This window comes from Amblyomma americanum, chromosome 3 (assembly GCF_052857255.1).
Source record: "Amblyomma americanum isolate KBUSLIRL-KWMA chromosome 3, ASM5285725v1, whole genome shotgun sequence".
NCBI lineage: Eukaryota > Metazoa > Arthropoda > Arachnida > Ixodida > Ixodidae > Amblyomma > Amblyomma americanum.
In genome coordinates this window covers 189,280,372-189,302,707 of record NC_135499.1, presented here as the reverse complement: position 1 = coordinate 189,302,707, position 22,336 = coordinate 189,280,372, and the positions used below count along the sequence as shown (strand labels likewise).

At 46.6% G+C, this 22,336-nt stretch overlaps 2 protein-coding genes across 2 annotated transcripts; one reads left to right on the top strand and one right to left on the bottom strand.

Annotated features, from left to right (window-relative positions):
- Positions 1 to 9,936: 9,936 nt before the first annotated feature.
- LOC144123547 (adult-specific rigid cuticular protein 15.7-like) lies at positions 9,937 to 12,343 on the bottom strand. The gene is made up of 3 exons (XM_077656364.1): positions 12,291 to 12,343; positions 11,761 to 11,859; positions 9,937 to 10,848 (listed from the first exon to the last, which is right to left on the bottom strand). The coding sequence occupies exons 1-3, from the start codon at positions 12,300 to 12,302 to the stop codon at positions 10,429 to 10,431; spliced, it is 531 nt and encodes a 176-aa protein (XP_077512490.1). The 5' UTR covers positions 12,303 to 12,343; the 3' UTR covers positions 9,937 to 10,428.
- Positions 12,344 to 16,116: 3,773 nt separating this feature from the next.
- Positions 16,117 to 21,590, top strand: LOC144124320 (high-affinity choline transporter 1-like). Its single transcript, XM_077656955.1, has 4 exons — positions 16,117 to 16,141; positions 16,859 to 16,966; positions 18,512 to 18,667; positions 21,367 to 21,590. The coding sequence occupies exons 1-4, from the start codon at positions 16,117 to 16,119 to the stop codon at positions 21,588 to 21,590; spliced, it is 513 nt and encodes a 170-aa protein (XP_077513081.1).
- Positions 21,591 to 22,336: the final 746 nt, after the last annotated feature.

The following is a 22,336-nucleotide window of genomic DNA, read 5'->3' as shown; positions in this document are numbered from 1 at the left end:
ATGCTCGAGGCTCGCACGCTGGGAGAGGCAGTGGTCAGAGGTGTTCTTTCTCCGCGATTGGCCATATGATGCTCCTGCCTCGTATAAATTTCTGCTCTGCTTGTTCCGGTAAAACATTCGATAGCCATTGATTGTACTCTCGTCTCCGTGTTCCATCGCTCTCTCGTCTGTTCTTAAACACTTGAGGAATCCGTAGAGATGCAACGCTGCTCTGTATCACAGCTGTGTACTATAAATGTATAGAGACGTGCCTGCGTTGAGTACTGACGAGGGCTCGTTGCCGAGGAATTTGGTATCGCGGGTATAACCACAACATTGGTAGGGAACTTACTGAAGGTGGGCCGGTACAGCCGATTGAGCCCCACCCCGAAGAAACAGGTAGAGCAGGGAAAAAGTAGTGAGGGTACCCGTTCGGATATTCCTGTTGGTGACAGGTGGTTTGCGCGACAAAGCTACAGGAAATAGAAAACTGGGACTGGCCGTGGCTGCTTTGAGAGCAGTGTGCAGAGGTATCGAGAGTAGAAGAGAGTTTGCGGGCCTGAATCGCGCACGTCCACAGAACTCCGTTGAGTTCTATGCAGGCTGATCGCAGTCTTTGGCACTAGAGCGGTTTCGGAAAACGAGAATCGCGGGATAAATTTTATTGCCGCCAATAAACGGTGATTCGTTTTCAACTGGACATATCGGCGAGTTGTGGCACATGAGCAGAATAGGTACCAAGGCGTTGAAAGGAAATGTCGGCTTAGAAACGGAGTTCTCGCCCCTGCCAACACGCAAGCTGTTGAAAACGTTGCCGCAAGGTCTCAGTTAGGTAGCGAGCTTTAAATCGCTCTTTTCCATTCTTTAATAAAACAGACTATGGCAATGTCTTCGTGTTTGTTTGTTTCTTTGAAAAACTACACTCCCACATTGTTGGCATGCAGGAAAGGTAATACAAAGCAAGAAAACAAAGAATGGCACAAGAAAGCGCCAATCACGATGTCGCCCCCCACCCCCCAGGAAGACAGTTCCAGTCGGTAAAGGTCCCCGGAAAAAAAAAAAAACGCCGCTTGAATGTTTCAGTTCCTGCAACAATTGGTTGAAGCAAAATGACTTTACCAGTATTGTGTTCGCACTGACGATAACTTATTAAGAATTTTGGAATGAGATATATTTAGTTTATGAGTTAACAAGTTGTGCGTATTCTTTCGCTCGTGGTGACGCAATCGTTTTTTTTCTCGGACCTCGCGCGGAAGTTCATCATTTTTTAGCAGGATTAATATCGAAGTGGAAAGCGCTCCGAGAAAGGTGCAGGAGCGCGAGCACGCTAAAGTACCGATATTAGAGAAGTGCAACGCGTGGCAGTGAAGAATGCTTGCTTTATGCGAGACAGCTCCCCGTTTTGTTCTTATCCCTCATTCTGGCGAAAAACGCGCCACTTACGCCCTCACGCATCAGGGAGGGAAAATTAAAAGGTCCTTTCCTAACCGCATTTCCGATGTTTTTCTTTTAGTTCTCCAAAGTTTCTCGCCTTTAGAAAGGTTGCCGCATCTCATATACCGTTCGCTGGCGGTCGGCTGCACTAAAGATGTGGCGTGTTCGAAGGGGGTGGGGGTATCTATACTTCGCTTCCACAAAAAGCCGCTTCCAACTGGCCACTTAATTTCACTCTAGTTTTAGAGAAAAATGAAAAGCCTTTGCAAAAGCCATAAATCATGCAGAAAATTTTTCGCTTCACAGACCTGCCTGTTCCCGCATCTTTTCCGCCGAACAGACACCGGAAATAAATGGGTGCAGTGGCGAATAGCGCTGCCCGTCTTGCAGCACAGCGTAAGAACGTCTGCTGAAGTTTTTCGTAAAGTCGAGGAGGCGATCGATATATGCAGATATCCAAAGTAAGGGAACCCATAGTTGCAGCCAATGCTCTGAATATTCCCAAAGATGACCAATCCTTAAAGTATCAAGTTGCACAACATTTGAGACGAGCTTTGTTTTCAGAAGAGGAAACGCGAAAATTAGCCGCTGTTGACGACTTCGCCACACGGCGTTCTAAAGGCCTCATCGAATGTTTTCTAGTGGTACGAATCTTGTGGGTCCTCCTGCAAAGTTTCGGGAGTTATGTGGCTAGCGTATGGCATGTACGGTGAGATAGCATTGATGTTGGTCCAATGTAGAGGGGAATACCTCAAGGAGGAGTAGATTTGTAATAAGGGAGTAATTACTCATTAGCATCCACCTAAGCGCAGCCATACGGCTACAAAGCTTGCGTCTGTAAGCATTCCCACCACCGAGTTTCATTACTTTATGCCTGCCTGCCTGCCCGCCCGCCCTTCCGCCCGCCCGCCCGCCCGCCCGCCCGTCTGTCTGTCTGTCTGTCTGTCTGTATGTCTGTCTGTCTGTCTGTCTGTCTGTCTGTCTGTCTGTCTGTCTGTCTGTCTGTCTGTCTGTCTGTCTGTCTGTCTGTCTGTCCGTCCGTCCGTCCGTCCGTCCGTCTGTCTGTCTGTCTGTCTGTCCGTCCGTCCGTCCGTCTGTGTCCGTCCGTGTCCGTCCGTCTGTCTGTCTGTCTGTCTGTCTGTCTGTCTGTCTGTCTGTCTGTCTGTCTGTCTGTCTGTCTGTCTGTCTGTCTCACACGCGTGTTTTCCTTTCATGACGCGGGTTCGATCCCGGCCGCGGCGGTCGAATTTCGATGGAGGCAAAATTCTAGAGGCCCGTGTGCTGTGCGATGTCAGTGCACGTCAAAGAACCTCAGGTGGTCGAAATTTCCGGAGCCCTTCACTACGACGTCCCTCATAGCCTGAGTCGCTTTGGGACGTCAAACCCTCCATAAACCATAAACCATCATTTCATGTCATCACCAGTACGTGACAGCATGCACCATTACAATGCTGTTTCTTCAAGGAAGAGCCCAATTTCTGAGAACACAAGACTCTGGATTATTCTAAATTTGTTTTCTAATAACACATATCTGACGTCGAAACGACATGTGACGCATGTGACATCTGAAACGAGGATGTTTTTTTTTTTTCACTAAGTTGTCCGATAAACCGAGACAGACTACCCCACTGTGCGTGTCTAAAAACAACAAAGCTCTGCTTGCTACTGTGTTTGCAGTCAAACTTCTTTTTATCCAGTTTCGACTGACAACGGCAGGTCTAAGCGACAGCTGCCGATCTCTCGGTGCACTGCGACAAACTTCAGCTATTAAAACACCCTCACTGGTCTCGGCGTCTAATCGGATCATTCGCCCTGGATTGTTTTCCAAAAATAGTTTCTTTAACCTAACAGCCCGGCTTCAAAGAAGCTCGTTACGTATTTGTTTTTCAGTACTTCAACACTGAGTCCTCCAATGAATGCTTTCTTTGCTTTAAATGTCTTTCACATTTCTTAATCCGGTTTCTGGCACTTTAGATGGCCGCAGCCTTTCAGAGCTTTGGGCGTCCTGCTCCTCTGCTGTATTCACACGTAATAAAAATAAAGAAAATCTCTTGATCAAACGCAAAACGGCATGCTGTTTTCTCTGCAGCCAGAGTTCGAAGCGCAGAACACGTGCGGAGGCATACGACCATTCGGTTCATTTCGGCGCTTTGAGTTCCAGCTTGCCATCACAGTGGCAGGGAAGGATTAATGACCACAGCTTGATCCGGCCCCGCGCCAGCTGCCTTTAATAGTGCTCCGTCGTCAAAACCACGTTTCAGAGCGCACCATTAACGCTGATACTTGCCCTTCCCGCTCCTTCCACTGTTTTCGTTAAAGTTCACTCGTTCAGCCCTTGCAACTGTGAAAAAAAAACTAAGTATAATTATCTGTTGCCCGTGCCTAAGCTGCGTCGATGAAGCACGTCCGGTTCCAACGGGAAATAGCTGAGACTATCTCGCCATTCTTTCGATTGCCGTCACAACGCCGGTAATGCAACGAGACTTCTAACGTTTTGCGTGCTCCGGCATGAAATGTCGCTTGTATTGTGCTCTGTTTTCGCATTGCTTGTACGCATAACTATCACAAATGTAGCCCTACTATACGGGGAACAGTGCGGCTTCCTTGACAGTACGCTTTGTAGTGGTAATGCTTGTTCGTAAATCTGTCATAACAGCAGGTCTACTGAGGAGTCAAACGTTCATTTTGCTGGCAGTGTTTGCGGTTTGTTTTGGCAATGCTTGTCTGCAAAACTACCATAATAGCAGCCCCCTACTCTCTCTATTCAAGCGTGCAGTTTCTGCAGTACCATTTTGAGGATTTAAAACTAAGTGCGATGCATCACTTAAACAACAGATAGTCTCCGCATTCGAATTGTGGTCAGGTTTTTTTTTCTTTTTTTATTCCGTCACTGTGATATTCATTGAAGAGTCCTGGCGTCAGAAAGGCATAATAGCCGCGTATCTGCCTGCAGTCACGAACGGGCGACGGGACTCGCCTTTTGCGGCATTGGGAACTCTGACTAACGCCGTAAAAACGTTTGTTTTTACAAACCTTTCATATCTGTGCGCGCGCATCGATCATTATTATATACGCTCCTGAACTAAGAGATACCTTTGTCTAAATCGCAATAGGGCCAAAATAAATTCGCGCCGCCATTGAGCAGATGTAAAAGCACGACTTTTGGTAAACGTACAGAAAACATTTTTTTTTGCCTAGTGTATTCATTATGCTATTTGCGAATGCTTGTAGCGCGAGAGCGACGAAAAGAGACAGCATATGGACGGGACAAGCGCTTGCCCCATTCATTTGCTGTCTTTTGTTGTCTCTGTCACGCTACACGCATTCCTAAGTAGCATTCTGGTGCGTCAATTCACGAGTTCTTCAATAATCAATTTGAAGGCCACAGATTTTACAGGCCTTGACAGCCTTGTGCTAAAGAAAATTCTACTTACGCGATAGCTTAAGGAAACGTTCAAAAATATATAAAACTCCTTATTTTGTTCATCACAAGCTCCAATACCTACAGTGAGGCTTCCTGAAAAGGAAGCGAAACAGAGAGCGTATTTCACGACTAATGCAATGAGAATGAGTTGGGCAAAGGAAGAACATGGAAGAAATGTCTCAAACCGATACTAAAGGGCCTTCAGTCTTTTTTCTTCAATAAATGTCGATTCTGTGCCTCTTATTGGCTATTTTTATGCTTCTCTCAAACAGTAAACAACGCAATTCTTTACGATAAATTTGCATTTAAAAACTTTCCCGCCACTAGATTTCAACGCGTGACATATACATCGAAAAGAACTCTGTGATTAACGTTTTGTAGTAAACGGCGGAGTAGCCTATACTCTGAGATCTGCGTTGAATGGGTCGGCGCAAGCAGTTCATTTACGAAATTGGACGGTGATGGCAGCATTTGCATTTATTTTTATGCCTTCCGTTGCTTATTTGAGCTCCGTTTTTGGTGATAGTAGCGCCATTGTCGTTGATGTGGCAGTCTATCGATACAGGCAGACTTCAGTTTCTCCTTAGTTTCCCTTTCATATTGCCATCGTCGTCAGACAAATTTAGTCATCTTAAAACAAAGTCAGCTCCAAGGGACTCTGACTTATTTCTGTTCAACACCAGCCACGGTCACGTATCCAAAATATTTTCTAGTCTCCTCACTCTATCGATCTCTAGATTGGCCCCATTACGTTTTCTATGCCTTGGTTTCCGCTCTGACCCTCCTTTGTCTTGCCCGTGTCCAGTTCTTTCCGTTAGGAGCCAAGGTGTATCCTTTTCGCGTTTGCTTTTAAATACTCGCTGCTTTCATTCTGCCCCTTCGATTTGATGCCTTGTTTTCGTTTCCGTCACTCGCTACACTCTGGCTAGCTTGATTTCGTGCCTTCTAACCTCCAAGTTCTGGCGCTGTACGTAGACAAGTGCTCACAGCAGCTGTCGGTTGCACAATTTCTTTTAGAATGATATGTGTAAGCCTTGGTTCATGATTTAAGAGTGAGTGCGAAATGAATTCGTTTCTTGCATAGTACGCTGCTAAGGAGGATATCTCCGCACGATTCTTTAGTATTCTTCTTTACATTCAGTTTCACGTCTTTACAGAGATATCTTTCCGTGTGCCGTGTTGCACAGCGATGGACAGAAGCGGTTGAACGGCCAGCGAAGACTCATTTACGATAAATTCAAAACGACGCAAATGCGTTCGCGAATGCTAATTAACAGGCGCACGTCCAGGCGCGAACTCACCGACCTAAACGGGGCTAAAAACAGGGTTGCTCCCGCGTCTCAACTCTCGAGCTGACTACTTTATGTATGGAGGTCATGGTATTCTGAGCAATGCCTTGTGTGCGATATTCTCGGGAAAAAAAACTAATCAAAATTTTGTTTGCGCATGCTTATGAGATTGCTTTTTTTTTTATGGCTCACGCGAAAAAATTTTCCTTCGCACGATGCAGCGAAGCCGTTTATCCATACGTTTCTTCGCAACTCTCCCATAACGTCTGATAAACTCGAGCATACGTGCTTTCGTGCAGCTTTAAACAGCTGTATGGGTTTTACTTGCAAACTCAGCAGAAAAGCGAAATACTAGCGAGCCTCTGACGAAAGTCTCATATTATTGAGTGGAACAAGTACGGTAGATTTCTCTTTGAGTTACATACCTTGAGGAAGTGCTCTGTCCGAAGCCATTTTTTGTTTCCTTTTTCTTCCAACACTACGCTCCTCATGCTCAGCAGGCGGACCACGTAAACATTCACACAGTCACCGTTCCACATAATAGCTCGTACCATCGCGATCCGAAGACGCAGTGTAGGTCTTTTCTTTCGCTTCATGACCTTCTGTAGGATTTGGGTCCCATGTACAAATAATCATGGACAAAAGTTTCCGGGGTGTGCGTTCACTGCAAAAAAAAAAAATATTTCTTTGGTATCGAGAAAAGGAAGTTGACGCCGGCAGAAACACCTTCTCCGGTGCGGGCCGCCCTCAAGATTTTTGGACCGCACCACCGGATGTTACTGGACTTTCTTCGAGAGTCCAGTGTGTACCAATATTTTTAAATAATACTTTATGCCAGCAGGCACACTGCCGCAGTAAAAAGACAGCATTGAAAATCACTGGGGCAAGTCTGCTCTGTCCTCTGGCAAAATACCAGATGAATGAGCAGCGAAGCAACACAGAAATAAGTTGTTGTTTTTTTTTTTAGTGAATCCTCATCTCGCAAACTTTCTTGTATGACTGCACGTGTTCAGTCAGTCGTAATTCGAAGAAAGTCTCGCTCGAACCCTATAGGGCATGGCACTAGATTAACAGATCAGGACAGTCCTGGTCTGATAGCGCTGGTACTATGTATCATTGGGTTCAAAAAAAAACTAACTACCCCACCAGTCCCAATCGAGTACCACATTGTACTCTCACAGCAGTCATAAGCAAGCAAAAATATGAGATAATGACTAAAGTCCTGTATGGCGCATGCCTGCATAATGCTCGTTGTGATGCCTCTTGTGATCACCAGTTAGCTGTTCCACTTTTAGCCCCTTTTTTTCTGTACTGTGTACATTGATAATGAAAATATCGAGAAACCGGCTGTATGCGCAATTAAGAAACAATACTCGAGTGCTACCACATATCTTCTGGTTTATTGCGCGCATGTGTGATGAGGCTGTCCGGTTGGTTAGTGCCATGGGGCGAAGACATTACGAAAGGTTTGCTTTTCTTGCGAAGATTACCTTGCCGAAGCTTCTCTCCTCTTACGTTTGTGGTAGCAGTGTTTAGGAAACCATAATCCAATACTGAACACTCCCAGGCAACTGGGATTTTTGCTCCGACGAGGCGTAACCTAAATTGAATCGCCAAGATCACAGCACATTAGGATATGGGGAACACCACTCCCTTAATGTACCTGACAAAATTTTGGTGTTTGCACTGTTGTAAAGCAATGACCCTCTAATCATTTTAAGCTGGAAGGTTACTTTCCTAGGAAAATCATGAATGTGCTTCAAACATAATACCTTTTCTGTGGGAGCAATCTAGAAAAGTAAATTACATAAGTTAAAAACACCGAAACCAGGACTTTGGGCTCACCGCACCCCATGGAAGCCAGCCATTCGTTCACATAAGTTCAAAAAATGACAGCTGCACTATCGCTAAGAAAAGGTAATTTATCTTCCATTTTTATTTGGTGCTTCAAGCGAACAACTTAGTTAGCCTTCAGTTTAGGCAGCGTAGGTAAGACTGACAAGAAATTTTGAGGGCAAAATTAATGCGAGCAATAAAAAGGAAAATGTTAGGTGTGACGTCAAGGTTAAAGAGTGAGTAGCATGCATGCCCCACACATCGAACAGGAACCGACGAACTGCGAGCTGAATTTCTGATAAGTAATTTCCTCATGCTAACATCAGCTAAAACTTGCCATGACCCGTTAGCAGATGCGATGGGCAGAGCAAAGAACAGGTTGTGTGTTAGAGCGAGCGACTCGATACAAGGTAAAAGATAAATCGCCGGGTTGGTAGAGATGAAGGTCCAGTTATTGCGTTTGTTTAGGCAGGGGTCACCAGGGATTTACACGGGATGAGGTTATTAAAGATCAGTAAAGGATGCCTTTGTTCTGCCAGAGGCTGAACAAAGGGCTGAAGATGACGAGATGACGAGGCAGATACGCATTGGTTATCACAGAAGTTTGAGTCGCTGCAGTTATTTTAGGCGCCTGACGTAAGTAACGTGAAATAATCTGAAGTATCCTTTGTAGTAATAACAACAACAACAACAACAATAATAATAATAATAATAATAATCTTTACCGACACTTAACAAGCGCTGTGCTAAGAGGGACGCGAAGCGAAGCGAAAAGGCAAATGCCTGCAAGCTAGAGGGTCTATTGGGTCGCAACCCCTGCCCCCTCCCCCGAGCAAAGCGATGGATTCCTTATGGTTTAGTCTCAGTATGGATCATAATGACATTATGGATCAAAAACGCACAATGTGCACGTTTCTGCAAATGCGATAGGGGACGTAAAATATTGTCACGCTTAAACTCGTAAATACGATTTTGCGTGCATTCTTTTTTAAACACAGCACCGCTGCGCCATCTACTAAACAATGCTTGAAACGTTACATATCGAACTTTTTTTGTCCATTGCGCTGCGGCGCTTCTTGCAAGAGGACCACTTCTGTTGGCTTTCGAACTAGTTACGGCGTTGCGTTCACGATGACTAGTGTTTGAATCCTTCACTAACTTGTCTCTCACTTCTATGTGGGTTTACATGCTTCGCTGAACAGAAGCTGCATGCGATTCGCGTCTCGTTTAGGGTACAACAGCGCGATTGAGTACTTGCGGTACGGCGAGGTACATCGCTCCCGCAGTGTTTTGTCTACGAAAGGCTAATATAGTAATACACGATGAGGGGGAGGGAGGGATGGTGCCAAAGGACGTTTCCCGTCCTATGCGCTGTCGACTTAAGCAATATCGTCCAAGAAAGTGATGTCTTCGTGTGAAGGAACATAGCAAAATAAGACAGATCGTTTCTGCTCCTTCTCCTTCAATTTAGTAAAGTGTACAAAATGGGGCTTCATAGTCTGACAATTGTATGAAAATTAGTTTTGGGGGGAAGGAAATGGCGCAGTATTTATCTCATATATATATCGGCGGACACCTGAACCGAGCTGTAAGGGAAGGGGTAAAGGGGGGACTGAGAGAAGAAAGGAAGGAAGAGGTGGCGTAGTGGAGGGCTGCGGGATATTTTCGACCACCTGGGGATCTTTAACGTCCACTGAGATCGCACAGCACACAGACGCCTTTACGTTTCGCCTCCATCGAAACGCGGCCGCCGCGGTCGGGCTAGAAACCCCGGTATTCCGGATCAGTAGACGAGCGCCCTAACCACTGAGCCACCGCGTCGGGTAGAGAACTGTATAGCTTCTGCATCGCGTGAAATGTCCGCTCGTTAGCCCTAAGACATGGCGGAACATGCGAGCTTATTCTTCATTGCTACCTGCTCTATAGTGCTAAAGGGGAAGTCTGCGAGAGAGAGGGAGAGCACGCAGTTTTCGCAGTAACTCTATCAAGATTTTATTTACACATTACACACCGCACAGACACAAACACTTAAGTCCCAAAACGACACAAAATGCACATATGCATCAGCAGCACAATCAAGCGGAGGACAGTGACATCGAAATATGGGTCATTTTCTGTGCATCACGAAAAAAAGACGCAGGAGACATCTCGTGTTCTTCAGGGCTACAATTTTCGTTTGGTTTCTCAGATATGCGCGTCGGTAAATGGAAAAATGTAAAAGCCGAAAGCTATCAGAGCTGATCTGAAAGACAGCGGAATAATCGGCATACATATCTGCCGTCCAGATCTGCACTAGCTCGCACATCATGCCGTAAAGGTTATTTTATCTCCAGTATTCGGCAAACTACTTTTGGAGCTACTCATTCTATCCGCAAAAAGGCATTATTCAATCTAATGCAAGAACAACTACGCAGTCCATGGCACCGAGCTCTGAATCAGTGTCTGGCGTCTGCTCACGACAAAGGTTTAACCTCGGAAGCCATAGCCCCCGTATCCGCCAAATCCACCGCGACCATAGCCGCCGTATCCGCCGTGCCCACCGTATCCGCCGTATCCACCGTATCCACCGTGTCCATATCCGCCATATCCACTGTATCCTCCATGTCCGTATCCACCGTGCCCGTAGGCGGGGACTGCCTTGCCGTGGGCTGACAGGTACGGCGCGGCCGCCGGCAGGCTGGTCTTGGTGCCCGGCTCGTTGGTCTTGACGACGGCGCGGAAGCCCCACTTGTCGGCCACGTAGTGCACCTGTCGGTGGCGGCCGTCGATGTCGCCCAGGTAGTAGGAGCCGTGCACGGGGCCGTACGCGGAGCCGGTCTCGTGGCGTCCGTTTACGGCCCCGTAGCCGTTGACGATGTCGTAGCCGAAGCTGTAGTGGCCGTGGTCCTGGATAGAGGAGACGCAACAGCGATCAGAGTGAAAACGACTCGCGAAGACAGGCGCTGACCCGCCGCGGTGGCTCAGTGGTTAGGGCGCTCGGCTACTGATCCGGAGTTACCGGGTACGAACCCGACCGCGGCGGCTGCGTTTTCATGGAGGCAAAACGCTAAGGCGCCCGTGTGCTGTGCGATGTCAGTGCACGTTAAAGGTCCCCAGGTGGTCGAAATTATTCCGGAGCCCTCCACTACGGCACCTCTTCCTTTCTTCTTTCACTCCCTCCTTTATCCCTTCCCTTACGGCGCGCTTCAGGTGTCCGCCGTTATATGAGACAGATACTGCGCCAAAATTTCCTTTCCCCAAAAACCAATTATTATTACTATTAAGACAGGCGCTGACTGACAGTTCTTAGCCAGCGTTTCGTTCCTTCCAGTTCCTTTCGTCTCTTCTCAGATTGCACTGTTATCCTGGATAATAAAGGGCACACTCATAATCAGCAGCAGTGACCTCTCGGAAGTGCAGCAAAGATGTGCAGAAACCTGACCGAAAGAGCAATATTGTCTGCTGCTCAAAAATGACATTAGAACACAGGCTGATTTACAGTCCAACGCTTTCAGACAGCAACACGATTGAGCTAGTAATTAAATGAAGGAGATATAACGCGATCGTATAAAACGGCGTGCGCTTCGACGCCAATCAAAGGAGATGAAAAAGACAATAAAAAAGTCATGTGTTTTAAAAGAGAAAATGCAATTGAAAGTGTATTCCCGTTCTTCCAGTCGTTAAAACTTTCTGTCCCTCATCGAAAGTCGCAAGGCATACAGCTAGTAATATATGTCGTGTTTCTGAATATTTTAGCTGCGTTTAGCATGAACGGCGATTGTATGGCTGCCAATGTATGTAGTAAAAAAGACAACGCACATTCTGCTTCCTGTAGGTCTTGCTAGAGCCCCCGTGGTGTCCGTAGCCGCCGTAGCCTCCGGCACAAACCAAGAAAGGTATGGCAAGTAGTACTGCAAGCTATAAAAAAGCAGCAAGTATCAAACAAGCAGCACAGTGTGGTTGAGACCGCGAGATCCCCCAGTCTTAGAATCATAAAGCCTTAACGGGTCACCGTGCTTTGTAGGTTTAAGATACGTCGAAGATCTCGGCCTTTCGAACAGTCGATAAATGCAGGTGCGAAATACACAGCATATCAGAATTTAGGTTCCAGCCACTCCTTGGTGGGGATCTCTAAGTAGGATGCCTTACTATATGAGCAGACTCGAACCCAGAGCCAGCTCTTCGGAAAGTTCAAGCTCCGGTTCATGCTATAACGGCTCAAAGCCCACTGGTCTCTTCTGCCGTGACCGGACAGCGAGACCAGGCCGCGCCATTCACTTTAGGCATATGTTCACATAAACGAACATCATTGTTCGCTGCGCCCAGCGCAGATTTTACCGAGGGCTTACCTGAGCGATCATGTTGGCAGCGGCGAGTGCTGGAGCTCCTCTGACACTCGTCAACAGGTGACGCCGTTTTATAGGGCCGCTGCGTGCCGAAGAACGTGTTCTTTTTGGGATTTATTATTGCTCTTGCAACAGGCAACGCGCTTACCAGCTATTACGTGCTTCAAAAAATGCGCCTTGTCGCTTTCAATGGAGCAGCCTTTAAGTCGGCCGTGGCGCACCTAAGGCGGGGCCTTCCGCATTGCTCGCATTGGGAACCTATGTCACGCAAGAAGGAGCAGGAAACACGCCGCTTGACTGGTGACCTTGGCTGACAGCCGCAGCAGAGAGGCTGTGCAGTGCTTTGATTGGGGCTGACACTTCGCACCCCGAAGTCGAAGCTCTCTTCATGGCACCCAATGACTTGTTTTCATTCATTCGATCAGATGGGCCCAACGAAACCCAAACTTTTAGGATATGATCACTTGCTTCAGAACTGTACCAAAGACTGCATGGCTCCTATCGATTAACTGTCTAGAGTGACTGAAATATAAGCCTTGAAGATAATGTTCAACCTTCAACGCAGAAGGCGAGGGCACAGGAACCACAAGACACGAACACATGAGCGTAAATGGGAACTTCATTAACATGTTATTTGAGTATGAAAAGATATAAGTTTTTGCATGTGATATAAATGGTAGTTCTTTTACTTCTGTCTTCGCGAAGTATCAGTTGAGGCCTGCAAAATTCAGACCTATGAGCTGGACTATCTTGAATGTGAGACCATTGGAAAGGACGCTAGACATGCACTTGACGCTCACGTTTATGAACTATGCCTCAGTAATTTCACTTCTTATACAATTTTGGGAGAACTCCATAACCACTATGTTTTATCTTCAGTGTTGATTGTTGTGTGAGGTCTCCAAGCCAACAATCCCGAACCTAACAAATCATAGAAGTTAACACATGGAACTACATGTTGGAGGCAAAATAGGAGATCTGAAAAAAAAATAGTTTCATACGGGCTGTGGTATAGGACAACTTTATGTCTAACTACAATATTTTATTTCTTCGGCATCCTCGGCGCGTTCCCTTCATGTCTCGAGCTGCTCGAGCCCGCGACGCACCCCCTTTTGGGAGAAGAAGAAAAGAACTCTTTCAGACGGGAGCCATGGCAGTGAACATCTTCGATGCGCTCACCATTATCCTTTACTACATCGCAGTCGTCACCGTTGGCGTGTGGGCCGGACGCAAGGTGCGCCCCTACATCGCCGACGACACCCATTTCCGTTGCGCGTTCGAGGCTGCGAGGCTCGCTGCCAGCGCCAGGATACGAGGCCCAGTGCAATGGTACGGAGTTCACCACCACTCTCTGAGCAGAGCGCTGTTGGCACGCCGTGTGCCTGCCGTGTAACAAGAGCGTGCAGTTAATTCGCACATCACCCATCGCCTGAAGTACAGCTGGCACCTCATAGTTATTCTAGACAGGAAGTGAAAGCCTCACTTCCATGTACTACAAGAGACTCTCAGAATCGTTGCTAGCCGTAACGGTAGTTATAATGTTAACTTCGCAGCCAACCGCCACTCTGCAGCCCACTTGCAGTGAGTACCAGCAACACCTTTTTTTTTTAACCGCAGCGGTGACCAAGTGGTTGAGCATCCGCCTCGCATGCGAGAGGTGCGGGGCTAGATCCCCAGTGCCGCCGGGCACCCACCGGTGAAACAATGGGTAGAAGGTTTCCCCTGGCCTGATGCTCGGCTTATTTAGGGTGAAATGCTTGGGAAGTGGGTCCTTGACCCCACCTTGAGAAGTCGAAAACACCTTGTGCCATGGCGCCCTTTGGCCAGTGGTGCCTTTGCGTCATAAAAATCCATCATCAACATCGATCTCTTCAGATTAGGTGATTCAATCTGGTACCATGATGTTCGCTAATACCATAAAATTGAAGGTTTCAGGCTACATTCCTTCAGCGTTTTTAAAGTCAGCGTGCTTATAAATAAGAGAATATTCTCGTCCTCGAATACATTGCAACTTTTGCTAAAGCAGTAAGTCGTTATTTTTTCACCTCTTTTTATGCGAGCATCCTTGGCAATAAATACCAGATGGTGCCCCTTGGGTCTGGCCCAACATCCCCTCAGTGAACTTTGCCCCTCGTACTTGAGCCTTAACTGTCTTGCAGCTCTCAAAACTTGGCTTACCGTTTTCTCCGCCTGTTTACAGGCACCACAAGAACGTGGTCCATACAGCCGCGGACCACAAAGAGGCGGACGACAACGAGTACCTGCTGCGCCTGTTCCTGGCCAACCGCAACGTGTCGCTTACGCTGGGCTTCATCTCCATGACAGGTGAGGGGCCCCTTAGTCATCGCCAATGCTGTCGTGCCTGAACTACTGTTGTGTTGCATTCATTGGGGCAGCGGATACGGTAGTATGTATAGTGCCTCAGCCGCTGTGCATCACATCCCTGAGGGCAGCGGACGGCATAACGCCAGCAGCGCCTCCTCCGCAACTGTACCGCATTCGGGACGACAGCGGACATTGCAGTGCTTCCAGTGCCCACTGTTGTGCCACCTTTACGGATGCAGGGGAAACTATTATGCCCCCAGTATTTCAGCTGCTTTTGTAAAGCATTTCTGGGGAAAGTGCAATGCTTCCGATGCCCAAGGTAATGGGCTGCATTCCTGGGGGCAGCGAACAGTATTGTACCCCTTGTGGTGATTCTCTCTGCGACATGGAGTAACCACAAGAGTTGTTCAACGCGCTCAGACAACACGCGTTTTTGTGTATAGTAAATGGTTATAAGCACGTGAAAATACGATTTTGCTGTCATTTTCTTCCCAGACTGATGCTAGTTGGCATCCCGGTACTAATTGCTGTCGGCATGCCGTGTGCAGGCTGGGGTTTAAAGCTGCGCGCAGTTGTAAGGTTTATATGTTTCTCTCCTGAAAAAAAATCAGATGCAAATATCATCCTAGTACGACTCGACAGCTCTACAAATACCTTCAGTCTAATTTAGTGTTCGGCACACTAAATATGATGGAGCATGAACAAGGATCTCGAATAAGTCTGTGTGCCGACAGCAAAAGGAATAAAAATCACAGTCCGTATATGTACAGCACTAAAATTTCATATATTTTAACCACAGCGCATGGGCCCCTAGTAAAGAATTCCACAACTCGGAGCCGTTGAACTGCATTACTAACCTTCAGGTTGGCGCGCTATACTTTGGCACAAGGACTAGTTTCAAAAAACGGGACAAGACAGGTGCGCGCACGTGCGTGTCTTGTCCCGCTTTTTGTAAACTAGTCTTTGTGCCAAAGTATAGCGCACCAACCCGAAGATAACAAACCAACTAGCCGCCATTACAGCGTTGCTTGTATTGCTAAAACTACAAAATATTCGCATCATACGTAGGGGTGCTTGGAAGCTGCAAGGAACATACACCAAGACGGTGCTTCGCAATTCGCCTGCAGTCCTGGAGGGCTAGTCATGTGTGCTTCCCGCCTTTGCATTAAAATTCCCCGTTTAAGCATATCATTTTGGAGTTCCTTGAACTTAGACATCAAACAAACTAATATGCGTTCTTTGTTCAAGGTCGAATTAAAGCTTTTGCTTCTTAATGTGTGATTTTTTCTTCTTTTTGTTATTGATCCTATGTATCGCTTCATCTGCGAGTGTTTTATTGTACATTCGCCTACATTATATTGTTTGTATTTAAATATTTCGGTAACTCATATTACACTATGTATCTTTTTATTCTCTGCGTCGCTAATTAATGTGTTGTATATTTCCTGTTTTGTTGCTTATTGAAATTTATTGTCATGGGAGATCCCACCTGCGGTCTTGTACCATGGGACCTGTCGCTGTACACGCTTGTAACTTTATTTTAAGGTACGAAACAGCGCAACTAACACGAAGGACCAGAAAATGAAGAAACATGGACACTGGTCCTTCGTGTTAGTGGCGCTGTTTCGTACCTTAAGATGCAATACCAACTCGCCCACTTTGCTGTGTTGCTACTTGTAACTTTGTTTGGATTATTTAATAAACTTTCAACTTCAACCTTCGACATCCCCTTATATCAACCCGTGCCCATTTGGTGGCGACACCCGCGTACCTCGTGAGTGTGACCCCATCTTTTACGGCGAATTCCACTAAAGCACCATTAAGAAATGATTTTTTTTGGTTTCTGCGGTTATAAGTTGTTTGCACCGTCTCATCTGTCTTTGTGAAAAGCCTAAAAATGTCATCATTGCCCCAATAGTTTGCAAGAATGGTTTTATATAGCATGGCTATGAAACGACATTCGGATGTCCTTTCAGCTCCGCTTTAAGGGCGTTGCTCAATGCTCTCTCGCGAAGGGACGTCATATCCTTCCAGTTGGCGTTCTCTGTGAAATTCTGATCCCCCGAGGCGATTGCTGCAAGTGGCGAACAAAATATTACCGATGGCAGGGCTCCATAGTCTAAAGTCCGCTGGCGCCTGTTAGCACGAAGCCGCGATTCAAATGGCAAGTCACCAGGAGTCCCCGCCGCTGAAGTGATGCCAGCGAAGCTATAGGTTTACGCAATGCAATGCCTTCTCTAACGCAGCCACATGGGTCGGAGGCGGCTACCTCAACGGAACTGCCGAAGCCGTGTTCAATTACGGGATCGTCTGGTGCCAGGCGCCGCTCGGCTACGCGCTCAGCTTGATTATCGGTGAGTGCAGTTGCACGTCACAAACACTGCTGACGTGCAGCGCAGCGGTTTCTTAACAGACACGCAATAATTGCCCGACTGGGTGCTGTGTGCTTTCAGCGATTTTTTTTTCCTTTATAATTTGAGCCGTATGATTTAGACACCAAAACAAACCAGAAATCTATATCTCGGAATTGTAGGCCTAGTATCTGCAAATATCTGATTGGTTTGGTTTGTGGTTTATGGGGGTTTAACGTCCCAAAGCGACTCAGGCTATGAGGGACGCCGTAGTGAGGGGCTCCGGAAATTTCGACCACCTGGGGTTCTTTCACGTGCACTGGCATCGCGCAGAACACGGGCGCCTAGAATTTCGCCTCCATCGAAATTCGACCGCCGCGGCCGGGATCGAACCCGCGTCTTTCGAGCCAGCAGCCGAGCGCCATAACCATTCAGCCACCGCGGCGGCCGCAAAAAAAAAAAAAAATATCTGATTTAGAATTAAAATTCTGCGTCACAGCTGGATTGCCTGCAAAACTTCGCACCGCCGCCGAAAGTACTTACCCAAGAGAAATGCGGAATGGATGACAAAACAATCCAGGCAAGCAAAAACGACAAGTAACGAAGCGACAAACTGACTGTAGTGAAGACCACATAGCTGGGGCTATTAAATAAATTCTTCAGTGCATCTTGTACTTGAGAAAAAATGAAATAAAATGGGTTTTTTCTTTAAACCTCAATATCTCGAATGACCTTTTTGTTACATTTGCCTTTTTCTTATAAAACCCAGTGAAGACAGAACGCTATTTTTTTTCTGCATAAGCTAAATAGCAGCGCCAAGCTACTGAACTAGGATTATTCCTATACGCTTATAATTTTAGTTTTGAGAAACGATTTTCTTGTGAAAAACAAAAAAAAAATTATGCTTTCGAAAAAAATTGCCAAATTGTTTCTAATTGATGCAGAATAATAATCCTAGTCCAGTGGCATGAGAACATAAGGGGGAAGCAAATACAATAAACCCCAAAGAGCCAAGTGCATTAGTTGCTGATAAAACAGGTCCTACATGTGCCCCAAAATACATGAGAGGTATAGGGCCCACCCTGTGTCCTAAGTGGTTTCCTGTCATTGTTTTGAAATTTCTCTTTTGCCACTTGGTCTGTTGTATGGTGTACGCCTACATGAAGCTTAGAGGCTTAACTAGTTTCATTTACTAAAGCTATAGATTTACCCCTTAATGAATACGTGGCTAATGATGCATGGCTTGTGTCAAGTTCAGTATTAATATCAACTTCCCAGACTTTGAGGCGTCGCTCACTGAGTGACTAGATCTTTTCCATGGTCAAACGTTGTGCGTCCGTAGTCGTCCGCCAAGTCTACACCTTTATACACCACTGCAGTGCAGCCTAGTCGGTTCAGGCGGAAGCGTCCCTGGTGTTTTTGTGCTGTCCCGTGGTGAGCAAGTTCGACGTATGTACACGACCCAAACCAAGCACTTCTAACATAGCCGGTGGTGCACGCCATCTCGCCATTGCGCTCCGGACATCTTACACTGGGTCTACAACGCAGGCGGCTGGTTCTTCGCTGGCAAGATGCACGTGACGAAGGCGCTGACGATGCTCGACCCGTTCCAGCAGCACTATGGTCCCTGGATCGCCATCTTGCTCTGCGTGCCCGCCATTTGCGGAGAGCTCTTCTGGACGGCAGCCATTTTGGCCGCGCTCGGTAAGCAACGCGAGCAAGCAAGCCCAGCGAACAACTAGCGCCATCTGTCGCCTGCCAGTAACGAACATCGAGTGAATCAATGAGATATTTTAGAGCGCATTTCAATAGGCGCCCGTTCCAGGTGTTCCTGCGTTTAGCGTCGTAGTCGGCGTAACCGGTTGCCCAAGTAGCAGAGCGAAACGCCATTTGTAAGGTGGCTGACAGGAGACAGGTTGTTGGTAGTAGCAGAGCAAAAACGCCACTGCGAGAGCGAAGGAATGGACAACCGGAAGGTGACAGTTGCCTCGGGAAGTGCCAGCGGTGGCAGGTGACGTGTGAAGAGCCGCGCTCAGATTTCGCATTGTCGACTATCGTAATCGTCTGTCAATTTTTTTACTTGCGATTATGAGAACTACAGAGCGTTGTGAGGTGCTGCGTGAACATGATCGTTGTGCTGGCCTACTCTTCCTACTCGCTGCAAAACTACAGTTATAAAATGGTTACTGCGCCCACATGGGCTAGTTTTAACGGCAGTAGAAAATCAATGGCATGTACAGCCTTTGTCAAAAGTTTCGAGCTCGACTGGTCTGTTTTCTGGCCGCGCTGTGTGGCTCGTTGTTCATGTCTAGTATATCTCCAAGGTGAGAGCAATTTGAAGGGACGTGTTGAAGGGAGGGTGACTTGAAGGGACGTGTTCGGCACTAAGTCGAGTCAGAGCTACGGCGAGGATATAACCAGCCGCGACAGTGCTGGGTATCGAACTGGCATGTTCATTTTGAGCGGTTTGCGCTGTGTGCCCTAGCACCGAATTAATCGTGGCCGACGGGAGCCGTCCTGAGCGCTCGAGGGGCGATCTACTTTTGGAAAAGGCTGTACCAAAATTCCCGTGGTATTTTTGAATGTCCAGTGTCATGCGGCACCTAGTGGCAGCAGCCCGAGCTAAATGCGTTTCTTTCTGGGGTTGTTGCTGTTTGTCGAAATTTCTTTAATCGGTATATATGTAAGCTGTGCAGTAGCCACGTGCACTCAACGTGCTGAGCGATCAATGAGTTTTTATGTGTGAGCACTGTGACTATGAGGCTTGCCGAGAAGGAAAGCTTCGAATGAATTTGGAACCGTTGGGGTATTTAACGCGCAGAAAATTGTGAGAATACGAACGTTTTTGCATTCCGCCTCCTTTCTCAAGGACAATACCATAATACAGAAAGGGGTAATTTGGGCTCAGCATATCACCGCCATTATAGTTAATGTGCCCAGTAATTTATAATTTACTATTATTTTAGGGCTGCTAATACACACAATAGTTTCATCTTTCATACAAACACTGAACGTTGCAAAGCATCCGCATGGTATGACCTAAAGCAGATTGTGAGCAACGCATGTTAGAGGCTTCCTAGCATTTCTGAGAAATCTGGAGACGTGAATTTTCTGGATCTGTTTTAACAAGGCTGATTTCCCTCTTTCTTTTCCCCCATGCCGCGAAATGCGGGCACGAGGTTATTCCTCTTGTCTTCTTCACTTCACCCACGGCAACAAATGCGCAGGAAAGATCGGCGGCTTATAAAGATTTCTCTAGCGTCAGTTTGGGAACAACCAAAGTTTAAGACGCTAATGGCTTCATTTTTGCTGTAAATCCAATTATTTATTCATGTTATGCATAACATTTACAACATGAGAGGGAAACCATAAGGAGTGACTCTATGCTGTGAGATTATGGCGTCATAAAATGTCTAGTTACTGACGCCTATGACGCTGCTATGCACTACAAACCTGCATAATCCAACTGTTCCTGTAGAAATAGCAACCTAAGGCGTTTGAAATTCACGTATGCGAGTCTAGGAAGCAGGAAGGCCTTGCTGACAAAAAGTATTCTATGTGGCACAGGAAGTTCTCGACAGCATTTCAAAGAGTAGCCACACGCCACCTACAAGAAACATTGCCAGTGTAGCTTTTATGCTTACTTATGTTTGCTTCTGTTCAACTCTAGGCAGGCAGATTTGTGAGCAGGCTAAGAAAAGTGGCAGTGAGAGCGCGAGGGGACCTGAACGAAAGAAATAACCTCGCAGAAACGCCGAGTTCGCAAACGGTGGTCAAAGTGAAACAAGGGACATACAGGGAAATTTGTCCTTATACTAAAATGTGTCAGGCCATTTTCTTTTCTTCTCTAAACCTTCTTTATTCTTCTTTTCCTTAAGTTCGTTTGTTTACGGTAGTGTTCGTGTTCTACGATTTGAAAAAAAAAAAAAGTGCGATTCCTTTTAGCCGACTTTGCCATTTATATTTTGTGCTCCTTTGTCTCTAATTTAAACCAGGTGATGAAGTTGATCGCCGAGTTGCATTAGTAGTAGTTTTATTGCGTAATTTTATTTGGTTCATAAATGGGCCCATCATTCACTGCAAGTGTGGTGCTCAGTGCACGGAGGCCTGTGGCTCAGTCGAGCTGTCGTTTATAACACCTTTTGTTCCTACACTGTAAACAAAAGGAGTAAAAAGGTAGTAAAACGGTCCTCTAGCGCGCACCCTTTATAAAAGGGTGTGCGCAAGAGGACAGTTTACCCCCTTTTTACTCCCATATACGTGTATTTGCGTTTAGAGTGTACCTTCCAGCCTCGTGTATATACTTTCGGTGACACAAACGAATGGGTTACTTCGTTACCTCATTCTCTGTCAACACAAATGTGTTCAAATGTGCATTCTCAAAGAAGTATGCTCTGTTGCAGGCGACACAGTGGCGGTTACGATGAACATAGACTCCACCTTTTTCATCGTGGTCTCCTCTTTCGTCATCCTGTTTTACACGTCACTGGGCGGCCTGTACTCCGTGATCTACACGGATTTGTTTCAAATGATCGGCGTCGTCATCGGCTTGGTGAGGGAAAGGCGCTGGTATCGCCTCAGAAATCACCACCATAGGGTTGCCTGCACACGTCTGCGTGACCCTTAAGGGAAACTTTGGAAAGAAACCAAAGGCCATTACGTATGCAGATTTTTCTCGCGTTCATTTCTTTATGGAGCCCTCTTGCAATTGGTCATCACCACTGTAGACTTTGAAGATGGCAACACATTTCTTTCAAACTATCAGCTCTGCTGACACAAGCGGTAATTGATTTTGGGGCAAAAGAACGAATTGAGAAATGAATCGTTGCAAAATATTGATGCTGTTACGGTGGAAGAACGAATTGTTGCTTACAAGTTTCGCCCTTTGAGCGTGTGTGTCAGTCCAGACATATCCGCAAACAATCGGGAAGAACAGCTCAACCCAAAATCCCTACAGCTAATGGGGCTCTTGCATAACTGTTAGCTTGCTCGCGCCACTAAAGTTGAGTGAGTGCGTGACGTTTTCGATGCAGTGCGAAAACAAGAATCTGGGGAAAAGGTTGCGCAGGACCGTAGGGCTGCATCTCGTGACCTCTTTTCGGCCTCATCTTTCACTGTAGTGATAAGCCCTTAACCCTAAATAAACCGCAGGCACTGTCAAATGCATAGCTACAGCTCGTGCAATCGACATTCTGCTCGGAATCAAAATAATGACTCTCCCGTCTCTCGGCCGATATGTTCTCGCCTTTCAAAAAATACACACTGTGAGCGTAAAAACGATGGACGATGTAGCGTGGTTAGACCAAATGCGAACTAGGGGCGCTAGCACTTCAGATTCGGTCAAAGGCTCGGTTTTCAAGGTCAAGTAGGCAT

Coding starts and splice junctions, on each gene's coding strand:
- LOC144123547 (XM_077656364.1), bottom strand. Junction 10,849..11,760: donor AGACCTACAGGAAGCAGAAT/GTGCGTTGTCTT, acceptor TCCTCTATCCAG/GACCACGGCCACTACAGCTT.
- LOC144124320 (XM_077656955.1), top strand. CDS start 16,117: ATGGGACCTGTCGCTGTACACGCTT. Junction 16,142..16,858: donor ACCTGTCGCTGTACACGCTT/GTAACTTTATTT, acceptor TCTCTAACGCAG/CCACATGGGTCGGAGGCGGC. Junction 18,668..21,366: donor AGCCATTTTGGCCGCGCTCG/GTAAGCAACGCG, acceptor GCTCTGTTGCAG/GCGACACAGTGGCGGTTACG.